Source organism: Dreissena polymorpha, chromosome 8, assembly GCF_020536995.1.
Source record: "Dreissena polymorpha isolate Duluth1 chromosome 8, UMN_Dpol_1.0, whole genome shotgun sequence".
Lineage (NCBI taxonomy): Eukaryota > Metazoa > Mollusca > Bivalvia > Myida > Dreissenidae > Dreissena > Dreissena polymorpha.
The window spans coordinates 95620673-95641476 of NC_068362.1; the positions used below are offsets into that span (position 1 = coordinate 95620673).

Below are 20804 nucleotides of genomic sequence, written 5' to 3' on the forward strand. Positions count from 1 at the left end.
CCACATCAACCCTATGACCTTCACATTGTGGCCAAGGTTGATGATATAATGGCTCAAATTATGTCATTGAAATATGACCTTGAAATTGAGCATGCATGACTGAATCCTACCTTTCACACATTGTTCCAAATACCCTTAGCATTGTAGGCAAGTTTCGTGAAAAACCCTTCAAAACGTTTAGGTGATACGGAGCCGACGCATGTAAAGCAGGCTCAGGCCTTTGACCTTCAAATATGGTCTTTACTTCGATTTGGCACAACTGACTCATGTCTTTTGCATATCATTTCAATGACCTTAACATTTAAGTCAAGTTTCATAAAAATACATTAACAGGTATATGAGATACGGAAAGTACATGAAATTGGAGACTCAAACATTTGACCTTCAAGTACAGCCTTGACATTGAGCCGGCAGGCTGAATCTGCCTTATGCACAGCGTCACAATTCCCAAACATTTCAGGCAAGTTTAATGAAAATCCTTCAAATGATAGAAGATAAATGGACCGGACAAGAAAATGGAGACTCAAATCTTTTACTTTGAAGCACGATTTTGACCTTTAGTCAGCTGTAAATCGTCTTAATGTAATCACGTGTTGAGGCAAGTTTCATACAAATCTTTCGATGAGTATAAGAAACATAGGCGAACACAACGAAGTGACGAATAACTTATTAACGGAGTAGAGTACTCACGGACGAGGCGCAAACCTATAATTCTTCTACCGCTGTTTATGGTGATAAATTAAAGTGTCAATCCTATTACAAATATATCAAATAGTAGTATTTGTAGTAGGTGTTGTAGTAGTAGTAGTAGACGAAGTAGTAGGAGAAGTAATACTACTACTAATAATAATAATAACTATAATAATATTTTTTTTAATAATCATGATAATAATAGTGATAATAATAGTGATAATAATAATAATAATAATAATAATAATAATAATAATTATTATTATTATTATTATTATTATTATTATTATAATAATAATAATAATAATAATAAGTATTATAGATAAACATCGTAATATTCATTATCATGTAATAAAAACAATACAATTTTTTTTTACTCAATTGCATGCTAATTAGTTTCGAACGGTTGCTCTATGCTACGATAGACATAAACACATACATATAAATGCACACTTCCACTCCGAACAATCTCAGAAATACACCAGTATTGACTTCCGGTTTAGGTTTTACAGAAAGAAGAATTTTTAACAATGTTAAGTAATTATTTTAAATATAATTCATAATGAAAACAATATAAGCACAACACGCTAACAGTAAGATATCGCACTTCTTATATTCCAATAGTCCATAATGAACAGTTGTATTCGCAGTTTTTATTGAAGAACTTGTTATACCTTTGAAACACAGACTGTTTGTTCATAAAAACACAGATTACTTGTTCATACTAACACTATGTTTGTTATAACGTGTTACATGAACACATTTTCCCATCGCATTAAAATTGCAACATAATGATATAAAATCTTCTGATAAAAATCATACATGGGAATGATTGAAACGTATTTACAATTTTACCTACACATATTTACAACTTATGAAGCATAATTTATAACATTTCTTCGCAACAACGCCGTAATAACACACACTTTCACACCTTAGCACACACTTTTCTTACAAATCAAGAGGTTTTATGATCTCTAGTAAACATACATCTAATATTGATCTTCACATCGTAAATTCAGATTTATTCCTATAGTTTTAGTCGACAGAAATGGGCATAGAAAGTATTCAATGTCCTTTATTGTATCGACTACCCAATCAGAAATGAAAGGATTGTCACGCTCAATCATAACTCGTCCTAGCTGATTGTAGGGAAAACTTGCACTTTCCACACGTTATTCGTAAAGCATTCATACTCAAAATCCTGCCTTAACGATCATTCAGGGAGCCGAGCTCAGTACTTCGGCGTACTGTTGTATGGTCAATGTATTTCCGGCGTTGAATTGTATGTTCAAAGTTTTTGCAACGCTCAACTCTGAGTCAAAATATATCCCGTGCACACATGTCCGATCATCGGCATAGCTGTGCTCTAATATATTGTTACGCGACTTGTCAACATAATATGTGTGTAGAAGTTGAACTTCCGGCGCTCAGTCCTCCTCCTCTTCGATGACAGGCGGATCGACGTGGCGCGGGGCGGTCTTGCCGTAACACTTGAAGATGAAGTCTTCGATGCTGTTGTACAGATGGTTGCGGGTATTGCCGCCGCTCAACCAGTGCTGCTGGTCCGTATATATCTGAAAGCAATCGATGAAATTACCTGGAATCGTCCACTAAATAACTAGTTCGATGTTAATCAACCCTTATTTAGTATAATCTAAGCCAAACTAATAACCGTTCACCGTTTAGATGATTTGAGCTACATCATGCGAAAATGGGTATTTGCCATATGCGGCCAGCTTAGCTGTATTCAAATCGCTCCGTCTTGTCAGGAGCTACGCTGTCCACTATAAAATCACCAAAATCTCATTTTCGCAGAGGGAAGCTCTTGACCAGTCTATGCGGATGTACAGAGCTGCGCTGGCCGCATATGGCATTTTCGCAATCGTGCAGTTTTATACTCAGAAACGTACTTTACTTATGAGCATTATTAACATTACTTGGAAACAGATGCTGTTTTTGTTCAATATATGCTGCTGCGAGACTGACCTGATTAACGAAATCACATTTAGTATAACAGACACGTGAAATAAAAAAGCACAAGTGATACAATAGAACAAGTGCCGGATATGTTGATATGTGTCTTGTTCTGTGAAAACTAGGCGAAATGCATGTGCGTAAAGTGTCGTCCCAGATTAGCCTGTGCAGTCCGCACAGGCTAATCAGGGACGACACTTTCTGCCTAAACTTGATTTTCGGTAAGGAGGGACTTCCTTGAAACTAAAAATACCATACAAACGAAAAGTGTCGTCCCTGATTAGCCTGTGCGGACTGCACAGGCTAATCTGGGATGACACTTTACGCACATGCATTAAGCCCAATTTTCTCCGAACGCGACTGATATGTTAACATGACTGACATACCAGTGATTTGTAGTAGACGTCACGTTCCGTTAATGCCTTCATCAGTTGAGCAGAGTGCTGGAAATGCACGTTGTCTGAAATAAGCATCATCAATAAAAAGATAAACTATGTACATCACGGATAATTAAAGTTTCGGACATCGTGCACATTTATAATCATATCCATCGTGAGCTTTTGAGTTATTTTATTACTACATCTATATTTTAGCTTCAAATTTTGTCACGTAACCGAATATCGTTTGGTAAAACATTGTTTTATACATATGTCAGATTTATACTTTTAGTTTTATTGTACTATTCAAAAGGGGCAGCATGTGTCCGCTTTTTCGGTCCGTCCGAATTCTACTGTCGATATATTTACTTGTTTCATTCGGAAATTATCTAGCTCGGGAGGCGCACACACCCAGTCATGAAGTTGTAATGAAAGACAACTCTCGTGTACTGATATTGCAAGGTTGTTGCTTACCGTCCCCTGTTCCGTGCACCAACAAGAATCTAGACGTCCTGAAGTTGACCGCAAAACGTGATATGTTGGAATTCTGGAACGTGGAAACGCAAAAAACAAATATTTTGTTTGTGTGCTCATGTGTAATACAGTAACGCAATTAACCGCGTATGTTGCTCTAATATTATTATATAACGATCTATGTTTTGTCGCCCATAATATGTTTACAGCCTTAACCAGAGTGCATCTTAATCCAAAACACATAAAACAACTATGCAATTGTCATCTGGCAGACACAAACTGTATTTTGTTGTATTCTTTTTTCGTCCCAAGACAATTTTGTCTCAACCTTTAAAGCACTAAACCATGCGGTCGAGAAAATCGACCCTATATACGCCTGCACTACTATCTCTTACATTATATGCGTTCAAATTATCGACGGTGTAAAGACTGCACTACTATCACTTACATTATATGCGTCCAAATTATCGAAGGTGGGAAGACTGCACTGCTGTCTCTTACATTGTATGCGTCCAAATTATCGACGATCGGAAGACTGCACTACTATCTCTTACATTATATGCGTCCAAATTATCGACGGTGGGAAGACTGCACTTCTATCACTTACATTATATGCGTCCAAATTATCGACGGTCGGAAGACTGCACTACTATCACTTACATTATATGCGTATAGATTATCGAATGCACTACTATCACTTACAGTGCAGTGTATGCGCGTTCAGATTATCGATTGCACTATTATCACTTACAGTACAGTGTCTGTGCGTTCAGATTATCGATTGCACTATTATCACTTTCAGTATCCAACTTATTGGCGGTCGGAAGACTGCGCTTCTATCACATGTAGTTTACATTATATTTAACCATATTATCGACTGAACTATTATCACTTGCATTATATTTAACCATTTTATCGACTGCACTATTATCACTTGCATTATATTTGTCCAGATTATTGACTGAACTATATCACTTACTGTTACATTATATGCGTCCAAATTACCGATGGCCATACGACTGTACTATTATCACTTACATTATATGCGAACAGATAAGTGTATGTTCTATTATCACTTACATTATATGCGTCCAGATTACTTAATGTACTATTATCACTTACATTTTATGAGTCCCGATTACTGAGTGAACTAGTATCACTTACATAATATGCGTCTAGATAACTGAATGTACTTTTATCACTTAGATTATATGCGTCCAGATTTCTGAATGTACTATTATAGCTCACGTTATATGCGTCCAGATTACTGATTACTAGTAGCATTTACATTCTATACGCATAGATTACTGAATGTACTACATGTATTATCACTTACATGATATGCGTCTAGATAACTGAATGTACTATTATCACTTACATTATATGCGTCCAGATAACTGAATGTACTATTATCACTTACATTATATGCGTCCAATGTACTATTATCACTTACATTATATGCGCCTAGATAACTGAATGTACTAGTATCACTTACATTATATGGGTATAAATTACTGTAAGTACCTTTATAACTTACATTATATGCGTATAGATTACTGTATCTACTTGTATCACTTACATTTTATGCGTATAGATTACTGTATGTTCTTTTATCACTTACATTATATACCTATAGATTATGGAATGTACTATTATCACTTACATTATATGCGTCAAGATTATCAACGGTCGGATAACCCATAAACTTCTCCGTATAGAAAGTATCTGAAAAGGCAGAGATACCGGTCAACAGGCAGAGAAACCGGTCAACATGAATACATGCGGTGATGCTTTCTTTTGATGATCAATTTCATGCATTGTTCAATAATTTAAATTTAAGTTCTTTGTAATTTATTACATATTAAGTTAAACAATACAACGTTAGTCTTTTGTAATTAATTACATAGTAAGTTAAAAATGTAAACTTCAGCCCATAGTAAAAGATAATTCAGTCCAAATATAACTATACGGACCATACGTTCCAGACTATACAAACTCAAGTCATCAATAGGAAAAGACAACCTTTTACAAATATACCCATTTGTATCGCATGAATATTTGCATAGTGTGGAAATATTTGGGGGTCACGTTTATTTGAATGACAATACATTTCCAATAGATTAATGCTGCTTTCGTTTGTACCTCATGTAAATTACCGCAAAAAAATATTTAATTGAGTTCCGACTACTGTCAACATACCCATTTAATAACCGAAAGGACAAGTATTTTGCATACGAAAAATGAGCACATTTTCATTTGCACTTAATCAGATGATTTTCTCTATTCAATAATTTGTTTTGCTGCCCCTAACTTCTTTATCATTCGCTGATTAGAAACACAACACTAGAACACAATAGCTGCGTACCGTAGTATCTCCAGTCCGTGACCGGGGCGACTGCCACCCCGCACGTTATCACGTTCTCTGGGTTGCCTAGCAACGCCGCCGTCAGGAACCCACCGTGCGACTTCAAAAAGACAGACATGAAGAGGTTATTTTGTATTAACATTTATTGCTTTACATGTACATAAAACGTTTCCTGGTTTTACACGTCAATTTTACGCTGAAAGACGATATCGTTTGTTTTAAATATTTTCATTGGTTTGCAGTGTTTGTGTCCATGATTATGAAATGTAAAAATATTGATTGATTTTTTGTTGATTGATTTATTTCGGCATGGAATACACATACATGGACATTCATAACAACATGTTTAATACAGAATCGTATAACACATGAGAATAAATAAACCATGGCATGCACACCAACACCAAGGATAACACAAAAAAGAGCAACTTTTAACCTTATAATAAAGTTCATATATGTACACATTGTTAAATGGAATGATATCACAGATAAATGTCCTAATTTATTATCACAGTACAAATCTAAATTTGGCATTTTGTAATCACAGTTGGGAATAGAATATAAAGGAATATAAAGAAATATATATATGGGTTTAAAAAAAAAGCTAGAAAATACATGAAATTAAGACACAAACTTACACATTACACAATGTCCTTAAAACCTAATAAAACATAATTTAATATCAATTAAAGGAAAGCTGATAAAAACAAAATCACAACTTCAGCAATTATAAAAATCATCAAATGACTAGATCTAGATGAACTGATTAAAATATTCCTATACCGAAACATTAATGATACATAGATAAAAATGATATAAAAATGAGAAAACTATAAACTGTCAATCAGGTACTTTTCAACTGCTACAGCTGGTAGGCTGTTCCACAAGGAGCAACCAAGAAAGCAGAAGGACTTGAAACCAAAATCTTTGACATTTCGAATTGCAAAAGCACCCCTACTACATGACCTTGTCTTATATGAATGGACAGAATCTTGGGGGATAAACGACTCTTCCACATAATCAGGAGCTAAACCATTTTTGACCTTAAAAACATGACAAAGGATAATCTGGTCACCACGTTTGCTGACAGGTAACCAATTAAGAGAGCGGAAGTGTTGTGTTGTATGATATATTTTTAAATTAAAATGTAAATAACGAAATTTCTATTGTTTAAATACAACATGTCTGATAAAATCTGAGTATGATAAACAGATGCATACTAAGTAATTGTTTTTGCCAACAACTCTCAGTAAACCGGAACTCCCTTTAAACTGGATATTTTGTCCGGTCCGTGTTTGGAATAGTTTCGGTTTTACTTTTTTATTTCCTTGCAGCTAAACACTATATTAGAGAGCCGCAAATAAACAAAGTGCAATGATTGTTATTATCATTTCATGAACACTAAATATGTATCTGTACATACATACCACGCCCCAAATAGCGACTTGCGGATCGACGTATTGCTGGCTTTTAAAATATCTGAAACAAGAAGCTTATTAAAGTAAACAACTGTCAGATCAGAAAATGTAAGATTGTTTAACATTGTGTATTTTTTTGTTTTGTAAAACTGCAGCCAGTTACCCATGTAACAAGAAAATAACGAAATGTGGACTCATGTTTGATATATACTAAGATCTATAAAAGAAACTTTCAATTGATTTATAACAGTATATAAAACGCTTTATTAAAAGCGTTATGTCTGTCGCAACAATTTTAATAAAATTACATCGTAACGACTTGTAGTAAGATAGGGCTAATTGATGAATTGAGCGGAACTATTGAGTAAATCTGCATGCACATGTATCGTAAATGGTGGCACTTGGAGTTAGATGTAAGTAGCCTTGGCTAAAAATCCCAAAGAATATTGTCAACTTCCATGGTTTGAGGCGGATGTGCCTTCCTGGCGTGGGAGAGGTCGTAAAGTTGAATGTATCCTTAATACACATGACGCGTTCAATTGCTCTTATTTTGAATGACAAGAACCAGTCCTACCTAGGTGAAATAAAAAAAGTAAATCCACATTTTCCCGACAAAATATAGCTTAACTATTAACTCTGACACTGATATTTCCCGCGCAACATTCACAATTACGTGTTGATTGTATCAACATAGCGTGACGTCACAGCGGTTACCTGCCAGCAGCTATGATGTCCTTGACCTCCAAGTTGCCTAGGCGTTTGTGGACCGCGTGCATCCACTGATCGCCACGCCCTCCTGAACCCCGAACTTCTACATACACGATGATCAAATCATTTGTAATACACTGCAAGAGAAGCATGCAGATTCATTTGATTGAACAAAGGAATACATACACAACTCAAATTTTTTTATAGCTTGTTTAAATTCAGCCTTCACGTTTGACAGTATTAAAAGATTTAAAACTGACCGAGCTAAATATATTGCTGGCGTCGTCGTCATCAGCATCGTTATCATTATTATAATCGAATTGATCCTTGCGGACAGGGTCTATGAATTAACATGTTAGCGCTTCTCTTACCAACTTAAAAGTTATTTCTAGCTAAAAATAGCAAATGTATCAAGTTTGAGCAATTATCCATATGAACATACGATTAAGAAATCGTAGAGGTTTGATAAGTTTTATATTGAAATCATAATATGTATTTTATTAAGCAGGGTCAGACAAACAATATAACGTATCTGATATGACTGTTGTACGTATACCAAATGATCATTATAAACCGTGAGGTTCGGGCCAGCTGGGGCAATTTCAATGGTCCTACAACATATCGTTTACAATTTACAATGCAATATACGAGTTTGTACGAATTATTATAATCACTTTTTTTATTACGTTGAGAAGATTGAAGTTCAGAGGTATGTGTACTGCTAATTTTTATTTAATGAAGGCCAAATGATAAGGATGCAAATACGCCAGTAATAAACGCCACGTCATACGTAAAATTTGACACCTACAAACTCATAAAAACATACATACAGCTATTCAATAAATGTGACATCATCGCTCGCTATTATTAACAACTTCAATATTGAGTCAAGTGCCCGTGATTACCCCATACCTGGAAGTGCTCCCAGCCGACCTCGTACTCTTGCGTGACGAGCTGCTGGCCCGGAGAGCCGTACACCTTGAAGAGGGCGTGGAATTTGATCACCTGGTCCTTCTTGAGTATCGGCGGGTAGAGAACCTTCACCCACGTGTCTGATATAGGAAATACTTGAGCCGCATCATGCGAAAATGGGTTTTATTTCATATGCGACCAGCTTAGCTCCAGACAAGCCTACGCAGTCGCACAGTCTTACAAGAAGCTACGCTGTCCGCGTTGAAGTCACGCAAGATAACGTGGTCTCATTAGCGGCCGGGGTTGCTCCTGAACAGAATTCACGGTTGCGTAGACTGATCTGGAGCTATGCTAGCCCAATATGGTATAATACCAAGTTTAGCATGACGCGGGTCACATGATGATGGTTGTCAACATATATACAGGTTGACTTAGTGGAATGTGAACTAGAGAGAAGACAACAGCCTGACCGGGATAACATTAGAGTCGCGTTCTGAGAAAACTGGGTTTAATGCATGTGCGTAAAGTGTCATTCCAGATTAGCCTGTGCAGTCCGCACAGACTAATCCGGGACAACACTTTCCGCCTAAATTGGATTTTTGCTAAGAAGGGACTTCATTTAAACGAAAAATGTCATAAAAGCGGAAAGTGTCGTCCCTGATTAGCCTGTGCGGACTGCAGAGACTAATCTGGAACGACACTTTACGCACAGTTTTTTTCAGAACGCTTCTCATTTTGATAAGCTCTCGTACATATGTTACGACTCGTATGCCGATTTGACCACGGATTCCTTTACACATTTTATAAACGGTAGAGTGAGGGTGACGGGCTAACAAACACATAGTCATCATTAAGAGCTACTTGCGAAATTATACTTAAGGGTCTACCGAACGTAATGAGGATAAGTGTTCGACTACGCAGCCATGCAAAACATATGTACTGCGGGAACACATTATGTACTTACACTCGTTATTCTCGAGTGGTATCTGCTAGAACACATTATGTACATACACTCGTTATTCTCGAGTGGTATCTGCTGGAACAAATTATGTACTTACACTTGTTATTCTCGAGTGGTATCTGCTAGAACACATTATGTACATACACTCGTTATTCTCGAGTGGTATCTGCTGGAACACATGATTTACTTACACTCGTTATTCTCGAGTGGTATCTGCTGGAACACATGATGTACATACACTCGTTATTCTCGAGTGGTATCTGCTGGAACACATGATGTACATACACTCGTTATTCTCGAGTGGTATCTGCTGGAACACATGATGAACATACATTCGTTATTCTCTAGTGGTATCTGCTGGAACACATGATGTACATACACTCGTTATTCTCGAGTGGTATCTGCCGGTATGTACTTACACTCGTTATTCTCGAGTGGTATATGCTGGAACACATGATGAACATACACTCGTTATTCTCGAGTGGTATCTGCTGGAACACATGATGAACATACACTCGTTATTCTCGAGTGGTATCTGCTGGAACACATGATGAACATACACTCGTTATTCTCGAGTGGTATCTGCTGGAACACATGATGTACATACACTCGTTATTCTCGAGTGGTATCTGCTGGAACACATGATGAACATACACTCGTTATTCTCGAGTGGTATCTGCTGGAACACATTATGAACATACACTCGTTATTCTCGAGTGGTATCTGCTGGAACACATGATGAACATACACTCGTTATTCTCGAGTGGTATCTGCGGGAACACATTATGTACTTACACTCGTTATTCTCGAGTGGTATCTGCTGGAACACATGATGTACATACACTCGTTATTCTCGAGTGGTATCTGCTGGAACACATTATGTACTTACACTCGTTATTCTCGAGTGGTATCTGCTGGAACACATGATGTACTTACACTCGTTATTCTCGAGTGGTATCTGCTGGAACACATAATTACTTACACTCGTTATTCTCGAGTGGTATCTGCTGGAACACATGATGTACATAGACTCGTTATTGTCGAGAGGTATCTGCCGGTATGTACTTTCACTCGTTATTGTCGAGAGGTATCTGCTGGAACACATGATGTACATAGACTCGTTATTCTCGAGTGGTATCTGCTGGAACACATGATGTACTCACACTCGTTATTGTCGAGAGGTATCTGCCGGTATGTACTTACACTCGTTATTGTCGAGAGGGATCTGCTGGAACACATTATGTACTTACACTCGTTATTGTCGAGAGGTATCTGCCGGTATGAACTTACACTCGTTATTCTCGAGTGGTATCTGCTGGAACACATTATGTACTTACACTCGTTATTCTCGAGTGGTACATGCATCTGCTGGTATGTACTTACACTCGTTATTCTCGAGAGGTATCTGTTGGAACTCCACCTTGGGGAACGCCTTGCCCTGCCGGAACGTCCTCAGCGCTTGGTTGTCTTCGAGCATCGACACTTCATAAATGACAAATACCATGACAACACTTGTATAAGGTCTACATCTGACAAAACTGTTCATTTAATTGAATTTCAATCAAATCAACGATACTAATTTATCTTCCCTCAGAATGTGCTCTAGCAACAATCCTTCGCACAATACGGACTGCTCAAAGTGGTTTTTATGGTAACATCACTGGCTGTTTAATAGTAAATAAAGGCTTAATAAATCATTTTAGCGTCTTCACTCTTAATGGGTCAATTAACAACGAATTGGAGATTGCAGGCCTATATATTAAACCTTATTTGGCTGTTTTTACAATTATTGTATTTTTTTTTGTTTCTCCAAACAACGGCGAATGTAACGTTTCGTACAGAACGACAAAGATTGGTCAAAACATAGAAAAAATCTTAAAATTTAAACTTTTGATACAAGCACAAGGGGCATACCCGATATGTTTGGCACTGCCATGATCTGGTGGCTCGGGACCCCGGGCCCCTTGCACGAGAGCACGTAAAACTGGCCCCTGACACTGAACGAGGCGTCCACGTACAGACAGTCGGGGTCAAGGTCGCACGTGATGCACTGGGGCTGCCGGAAGTCAGGGTCAGTTTTGTCTGTGGTAGAACTGCGGAAAGATAAATACTTGAACTCAGAGAATGAGTAATTGTACATAAGAAACATAGAATAAAGTTGAGTTCAATTTAAACACGATGGTTGGTAAAATGAAGTCACACTTCATGATAAACATGGTCTCGTGCATATGTATTGACGAATTGTGTCGATGAAATAAACAGATATTGCTTTAAAATATAAAATCTAAGTCAATGTACACTACTGCAGTATTCATTTACATGATGGACGGACATTTGTTTTGGCTTTGTTTACAGAAAAAAAGACAAGACAATCTGATTCACTGCGCCTTTGTACAAGTCGTGTTCAAGTTTTTGCAGAATTTAGGCTATTAAATCCATCGAAACCACGCTTTGAAACTACTACTTAATAGCCACGAGACGAATTAGCGCATACCATTCCAATGCACATCTAACGTACTTCAAACAATTGTACTAATAATGGAGATCTGACAATGTCTAATATGGTGCTCCTTTCGGAATTTTAACGTGTTAAACGTATAATTATTTATGCAAATTCAGAATGTGTCTCTTTAAGTAATTATATAAACCACGCCAAACATAAACACAGTCTAGTTGAGCCTCGCTCTGGGTAAACCTGGCTTAATACATGTGCGTAGATGAACGTGCAAGATTAGTCTGTGCAGTCCGCACAGGCTCAATAATGTCGACACTTCCAGCTTTTATGGAAGACTCTTCTACACAAAAATCCAGTTTAAACGGAAAGTGTTGTCCCTGATTAGCCTGCGCGGACTATGAACAAGTTGTCCCTGATTAGCCTGTGCGGACTATGAACAAGTTGTCCCTGATTAGCCTGCGCGGACTATGAACAAGTTGTCCCTGATTAGCCTGTGCGGACTATGAACAAGTTGTCCCTGATTAGCCTGCGCGGACTATGAACAAGTTGTCCCTGATTAGCCTGTGCGGACTATGAACAAGTTGTCCCTGATTAGCCTGCGCGGACTATGAACAATGCCAAATATAATTGTCCCTGATTAGCCTGCGCGGACTATGAACAAGTTGTCCCTGATTAGCCTGTGCGGACTATGAACAATGCCAAATATAATTGTCCCTGATTAGCCTGCGCGGACTATGAACAAGTTGTCCCTGATTAGCCTGCGCGGACTATGAACAATGCCAAATATAATTGTCCCTGATTAGCCTGCGCGGACTATGAACAATGCCAAATATAATTGTCCCTGATTAGCCTGCGCGGACTATGAACAATGCCAAATATAATTGTCCCTGATTAGCCTGCGCGGACTATGAACAATGCCAAATATAATTGTCCCTGATTAGCCTGTGCGGACTATAAACAATGCCAAATATAAACAAAAACTAGTTGAGCCTTGCTCTGAGTAAATCAGGCCTAATAGTTGTGCGTAAAGTATCGTTCGAGATTCTGCAGTCTTTTCAGTCAAATGTTAATCTGGTTGACACTTAGTTTAGACACATCCATTAAGCCCGGTTTATCCAGCGGCCGGTATAATTACGATACCTGTATGCGGTCGGTATAATTACGATACCTGGATAATTGCAATACCTGTATAGATGTCTTTCCATGGGCGTGGAGTTCTTAGACGCAAGAAAATACCTGCAATTCAAACAAATTACAAGTATCAAACGAACACTTTAAACCTGCGACTTCTTAATTAAGTAATTACATACACTCGTGCTAAATGACAAAATTGACATAAACGGTGTATAATTTTCATTGCATATATTCTGTGAACAAACTACGTACTTTAAACGATGCAGTACACTGCATGTATTTAAAGGCGATTGGGGAGAGTTTGAATAGTTTAACGTTATACGGAACAGTTGGGCGCGATCACTTTAAATTGTGCCTGTGATATATCTATAGCCAATCGTTTGTTAATGAAACGTGATTATCAGCCAAAATGTATCAGCAGTTAAAATATTAAAGTGCTTTTTAATACATGCGGTATGCGTCCTTAGTAATGTTTTATGCATTAATTGATAGATATGGTTTAAATATCTTTAAAAAAATACACTATGTTATTTCTAATTACAACATTGATGAATAATGACGGCTTTGCATATAAAGCCAAGAATTTATAGCGATACTTTAGAAAATAAGTTGTATGTTTTTTGTCTAAAAATGGATAAACTGCTGCCGTCGTTACTGGCTAACATAACTGCTGCCGTCGTTACTGGCTAACATAGAATATATAATGTGCTACTACACAAACTTATTTCCTGATTGCACGCCCATTGTATACTATACTTTCAGTTTAGACCTTTCAAAAAAGTAACACGAAACCTTCCAAATTGAGCCGCAATATGGTAAGATGAAACAAGAAAAAGGATCTGCAAATCTTGAGAATAAGCAGTTTATTTGATAGTTTTTAAATAAGCTAAAATACTCGCTTACACTTCACTGAGATCTGGATTGTAGCCGACAATCTTGAGCACGTTTATGGGTCCCGCTGTCACAAAGTAGCTCGACCCGACCCCCTGTGAATAGCAAGAAACATCGCACTGTACCATACGCATTCACAGTCTGAATTGCTGCTCCGTACGGCGCAGACATTTGAAGCAGTTTGTGCGATATCGCAGTATATTCCACGTATAAATGTACAGAACATGTCTACAATTAATTACTGTTTCCAATAGTATATAAATCATATAAAATTATGTACATGTACATGATACATTCATTTTCATTCGCAATTTAAATCCTTTTGTCATAGTAACGTTTTTCTTCAACACCGCATCATGCGGCGTCTAATCTGGGTCTACGCTCTTTGCCAATGCCTTTTTTCTAGACTTTAGGCATACATGGGTTAACCGCTGCATGTAAGAGGATCAACAGATTGACAAGATGATTTAAGCGCACGTGGTTTGCTACGAAACCCATTGAAATGTCTGCACAAACTAAATGGGACGCATGCACTCCTAAAACTAACCCCTATTCTTTAGTTGACACAAAAAGAAGTACATAAATACAGAAAGGATGCACAAGAAGTAGCACTATAACTGATAGCTACCCCTTTAAGAGGGGCATCCACTTGAGTGATGTGCTTGAAGCTGTCCGTGTCGACATCTTTCTGAGACAGAATCAGGAAGTATGCGTCCCTCTCTGACGTAACTACCGGGGATGACTGAAAAGTACGTGCGCGTCCACTTTAAATGACAGCCACTTCGAGAGTACTAACACGTTAGATGTGAACGTAGAAACAATGTTTCATTTCACTAGCGTTACTTAAACACATTTGTAAACAGTTCTTGAATACAACGAAATGTAAATTTTGCTTGATGAGCATTGCACCTACACTGCACATTTTTTTAAAGTGTGCATTGACTCGGATTGAATGATGTCAATTATTTTTAACAGAAAAAACATATATACTAACTATGTTTAATACAGGCATAATCATGTCATCACATAGGATACAACGCGACATCAATAAAGGCACTCGCATGTCTTTGCGAATTGAAACCATAGCCAAAAACTTTACTAACCATATCTAGCCAGCCTGATTCTGCAACAGTTCTAAAATTCTGAAACAGATTTAATACGAACGCTAATATCATCCAAACCAATTGGCAAGTGTTATTCGGAAAACAATATAACATCAAAATACATGTTCCATGTTTTTCTTACATTTATGATCATAATAATACAAACATATATAATTGTATAAGGTCACAGACTGCATTCAGTATATAATTGTATAAGGTCATAGACTGCATTCGGTATATATTTGTACAAGGCCACAGACTGCATTCAGATGTATCAAACTCTACCTGAAGGTGATCAAATTAATCGCCTTTGATGTATCTATAAGAAGAATGTGTATGCCCATATTTTGTATTATTAAATGTACTATTTGAGTTTAACCCATTTATGCCTAGCGTATAGAAAAAAGGCCTTGGCAAACAGCGTAGACCCAGATGAGACGCCGCATGATACGGCGCCTCACCAGGGTCTGCGCTGTTTGTTTAAAGGAATTCCTGTAAGAAATATTCTGAATATAGAAATAAATATACTAAACATTCCTAATTTTGGAAATAAATTGATCGAATTTAGAAGGATGGGAGAGTCCACTTGGCATAAATGGGTTAAGTACTCTGCCAACACTTACATCCCAACACGTGGTGGATATTGCATCGCAGATCGACACGATGGACACGTTGTGATGTCTGTTTAACCACGTGACTAGCACGTGCCTGGAATCTCGCCACGTGACGGACGTAAAATAATAGTCACTGAAGCAAAAACAAACAAACGAACATATTATTAATTAAAAATGTGTTAATTAATTGCAATGCCTTGTTTAATATAACATTAAATACAATACCGTAACTGTATTTTAAGCAATAAGAAACATAACTGTAGTAACGATGGTTAGTAAGTCCCGACAAAACACAATTTTCATATTTTATATTGTGGTAAATTTCATTTTTTAACTTTATAAAAAAGTACAAGTACAGCTATCAAAATGTTTGAAGAACACGCAAAGCTGTTTGAAGCAACGAACTTCAGTTGCACTATTAAAAGATAAAACATCTACCATAAAATGTTCATTTTTATTGTGTACTTGTATAACCTTATAGGATAGTATACATGTATAACTATACATGTAACGGAACTGATTTTAAATAACGTGCTTTGTAAATAAATCACGAATAAAATGTAATTCACTCCATTTTGATTTCATGAAGCAAAACACAAAAAACCTATATGATATAAAACATTATCTGAACTAAACAACTGCTATTTAAAATTGAATACTTAGAACTTCACATCCTTTTATAATAGGATCTTAATTCCCACACTGTCACATCACTGACTTAATATGTACAGTTTCTGTAAAGGTGTCATTTGAATATACTGTTTTTGATCATACCATTCGAGGACCCTCACACGCACGGCACGTCGTAACATTCTTAAGACGTACAATGTAACAAATGAGATCATATGAGTCGTGTTCTGAGAAAACTGGGCATAATGCATGTGCGTAAAGTGTCATCCCAGATTAGCCTGTGCAGTCCGCACAGGCTAATGAGGGACGACACTTTTCGCCTTAATTAGATTTTTGTTTAGAAGAGAATTCATTTAAACGAACAATTTCATAAAAGCGGAAAGTGTCGTCCCTGATTAGCCTGTGCGGACTGCACAGGCTAATCTGGGATGACACTTTACGCACATGCATTATGCCCAGTTTTCTCAGAACACGACTCATATGATCTCATTTGTTACATTGTACGTCTTAAGAATGTTACGACGTGCCGTGCGTGCACATGCATTAAGCCCAGTTTTCTCAGAACACTACTCATATAATATGGCATGAGCGCAAACAATATCAACCGTGTCATGCAAAACTGAGAATCATACGCATTCACGTAGTCTGGTCTTCAGCTGTGCTGTCCGCTATAAAGTTACACAATGTTTTGTATCTCATAAGCGGACGAGGGGGCTCCTGATCAGTCTGTGGGGATTCACAGGCTGGTGAGGAACGACGCTGGCCGCACATGGCAAAAACATTTTTCGACTGACGCGACTTATATTTTGTGTGCAATCCATTATCTGATATGCGAAAGCTTACCTCTTTAGAAAGGCATTTGGAGGTGGGAGGGCCTTGGTGGTGTTCGTCATCAGGTTGAAGACTCGAACCTCCACCGATGGATTCCTGGTTCCTGCCTGTATGGGACACACACATGCGTCATAAGTGTGGGTGTACTTATAATGAGGATACTGCTATCTGTCTCACACAAAAAAAAACGTTCTCTTTAAAAGTAATTTATGCTCTTTTTGTGTTTATAGAAACACTATAGATCTTAGTTTGTTTAAAAACTATAATAAATTTATTTGTATTTTAATTCACATAAATGATTTATAAATTGTAGAAACTGCGTGAAAAGCATCAAATGGCAGAATTATAATTAAAACTCACGATTCAAATACGCGATAGACTCAGATTTATCATATGCTAAAGTTATATAAAATGACATAAATCCAATTTCATATTGTTTAATAGCCCATGTATGGCTATTATAAACTGTTATGGAAGGCACCAGATAAACACATACACTTTTTCATCTTAAACATAATTTTATATTAATAGTGTATAAGATTTACGCATATACTAGTGTTGTACTCACCCTACTCCTGTATCTTACCTCCAGATCTCAATTGTAAACACAACAAGGATACATTGACAATTTGAAACCATTCTATATGTATCGCATATACAAATTTCCGAAAATACAAAACAATAAATATCTAAAAAAAAGTAAAATACCCGGCGTATATCTTGATTTTTATATTTGGCTTTCAGAAACGTTTTCCGGGCAGGCTGACCGCGTACTGCAGTGACTTTGATTATTCTGTGATATGGAATATTACATCAAAACAAAGCCCATATTGTTCGTAATGGTACTCTGGTTAAGTAAAACCCGATAATAAACAAAGTTGTTTGTCAATATAAACTGTATTACATAACTTTTTGTACGTATTTTTTGGTTGTATATTATGGTAGAGAACAGAAAGGAAAGCAATTATACCATGATATGCAAGAATTATCTAAAACAAAGGTAAGGTAATAATTGGAAACATGAGAGTTCAAAATGGACAATTTTATACAATTTAATTTAATCTAAAACTAATTAATGCTCAACGTGCATCACGCGTTTATTGCTAATCCGCCGTAAATCAATTAGTTCATAAATTTTTAAAGTGTTTTGCATACACTGTTTATTACAAAGTTTATAATATTTATAAAGTATTCCCGTTTATATTGAATTATATCATTTATGTATACCGTCCTGTGTTTATTTACAATATAAAAAATATTCGTCTCGCAGTCATGCATTTGGAAATGTACGTCACACATGTGAGGTTAGATAATTACACGATTTTTCTCTCATAATGACGCCATACTATTTCGGTACTTTTTTCTCACATTGCAAGTGTCATTGACCGATAGGTTTTCATTAATTTCATACCCGTGTTATTTTATATCTTGAAAGCAATGCTGTTGTATTAGAACAGGCGTTTATCGATAGTCCATTCTGGCTTTCCCTGACGATTTACTTGCCTAGCCATGGACCTGAAATTCCGCGAGATGAAATTTAATACGTTGCAGCATTTTATGTTTACGATTTTCATACCTTCGGATACGGCAGACGTCTGTTTTCCACGTATTTATTCTTGGCGGGCCCGTATAGCGTCATAGTATAGCGCGTGACGTCACGGTCGTCAAAGTGCCCGTAAACCAGCAACGTGCCATCCGCGTTCCACCAGAGAGCTCGGCTGGACTGTAAAATCTCTTCTGTAACAAACGTAATTATATGTGTATATTACGTAGTTCATTAAGTGGGCATCGTTTATGCATTTATCTCTTTTTTTCTCAACTGAATTATTATTTTATGTCTTTTACGCACAACAATGAACATGTGGTAGCATTTTTATTTATTCATGTAGAAAAAAACGTTTGATTTTTTAACAACTTCGTAAACTTATTTTAGTATATATTTGTTAGCATAATATCCTTCCAATGGTAGATTTATCAAAGAACAAAAACAAGACACGCAACAACATTACTTTATGTGATCAAACATCGTTCACAAATTTCTTTAAACCTATTACATTTCCGTAGGCAAATATAGACATTATTTAATACACATGTTTACATTTGATAACAAAGTTATAATGATGATGATGATGATGATGATGGTGATGGTGATGATGATGGTGATGATGATGATGATAATAATAATAATAATAATAATAATAATGATAATAATAATAATAATAATAATAATAATATTAATAATAATAATAATTATTATTATTATTAATAGTCGTGGTCGTCTTCGTCCTCATCAATCTCATCCTCATAATTCTCCTCCTCCACCTCCTCATAAATCATCATAATTATCATCATCATCGTCATCATCATCCTCATCATCATCGTCGTCGTTGTCGTCGTCGTCGTCGTCGTCAACATCATCATCATCATCATCATCATCATCATCATCATCATCATCATCATCATCATCATCACCATCATCATCATCATCATCATCATCATCATCATCATCATCATCATCATCATCATCATCATCATCATCATCATCACCATCATCATCACCATCATCATCATCATCATCATCACCACCACCATCATTATCACCGTCAACATCATCAACATCTTCATCATAATATTAATCATAATAAAAAGTTGTCATATTATTATATCGTAAGGGTGTTGTTTTCATTATTTAACCCAATTATGCCAAGCGTCTAGAAAAAAGGCATTGGCAAACAGCGTAGACCCAGCGGCGTCTCATCCGGGTCTGCGCTGTTTGCTTAAAGGAATTTCTGTAAGACATTTCTAAATATAGAAATAAATATACTAGGCATCCCTGATTTTGGAAATAAATCAAATTTAGATGGACGGGAGAGTCCATTAGGCTTAAATGGGTTAATGAGGGCTTGCTAAAGAGGAGCAGCTCACAGTGAAGGGGATGTTATATCGAAACACAGCTAAAAGAGCTATTCGCTGTCAGTATTAGGGCCGTTGTTTTACCTGATTTATGTTTATGATAACGTTGAAAACCTTGTTGGTATTACTCGTCTGTTTGCTGAAGATACTTCATTATCATGTACTACATCAAAATTAGCCTATCTCGAAGCTAGTTTGAAGCATGACTTTTACCTAATGATCGAAGACGTTGGTCAATGGGCGGCTTGTTGATTTTAATCCCGAGACAACAACTTCAGCAATTGTATATACAACATAAAAGAAAATTCCCTTCCACAAATTTATGTCTGGTTAAGCACTCGTAACATTTGT

The 20804-nt window shown here is 36.7% G+C and overlaps 1 protein-coding gene across 1 annotated transcript in view; it reads right to left on the bottom strand.

The window, feature by feature from the left end:
- Positions 1–1027: 1027 nt before the first annotated feature.
- Positions 1028–20804, bottom strand: part of LOC127842709 (dipeptidyl peptidase 4-like) — a 99794-nt gene continuing 80017 nt past the window's right edge. The window contains exons 9-25 of the mRNA XM_052372385.1: positions 19117–19277; positions 17553–17647; positions 16089–16212; positions 15466–15504; positions 14991–15104; positions 14375–14457; positions 13523–13573; positions 11797–11975; positions 11266–11364; positions 8922–9061; positions 8016–8146; positions 7311–7362; positions 5884–5983; positions 5182–5243; positions 3519–3591; positions 3054–3127; positions 1028–2267 (exon numbers count right to left, since the gene is read on the bottom strand). Coding sequence (XP_052228345.1) covers positions 2121–2267; positions 3054–3127; positions 3519–3591; positions 5182–5243; positions 5884–5983; positions 7311–7362; positions 8016–8146; positions 8922–9061; positions 11266–11364; positions 11797–11975; positions 13523–13573; positions 14375–14457; positions 14991–15104; positions 15466–15504; positions 16089–16212; positions 17553–17647; positions 19117–19277 — 1724 coding nt within the window. The 3' untranslated portion in view covers positions 1028–2120. The remainder of the gene's footprint in view (positions 2268–3053; positions 3128–3518; positions 3592–5181; positions 5244–5883; positions 5984–7310; positions 7363–8015; positions 8147–8921; positions 9062–11265; positions 11365–11796; positions 11976–13522; positions 13574–14374; positions 14458–14990; positions 15105–15465; positions 15505–16088; positions 16213–17552; positions 17648–19116; positions 19278–20804) is intronic.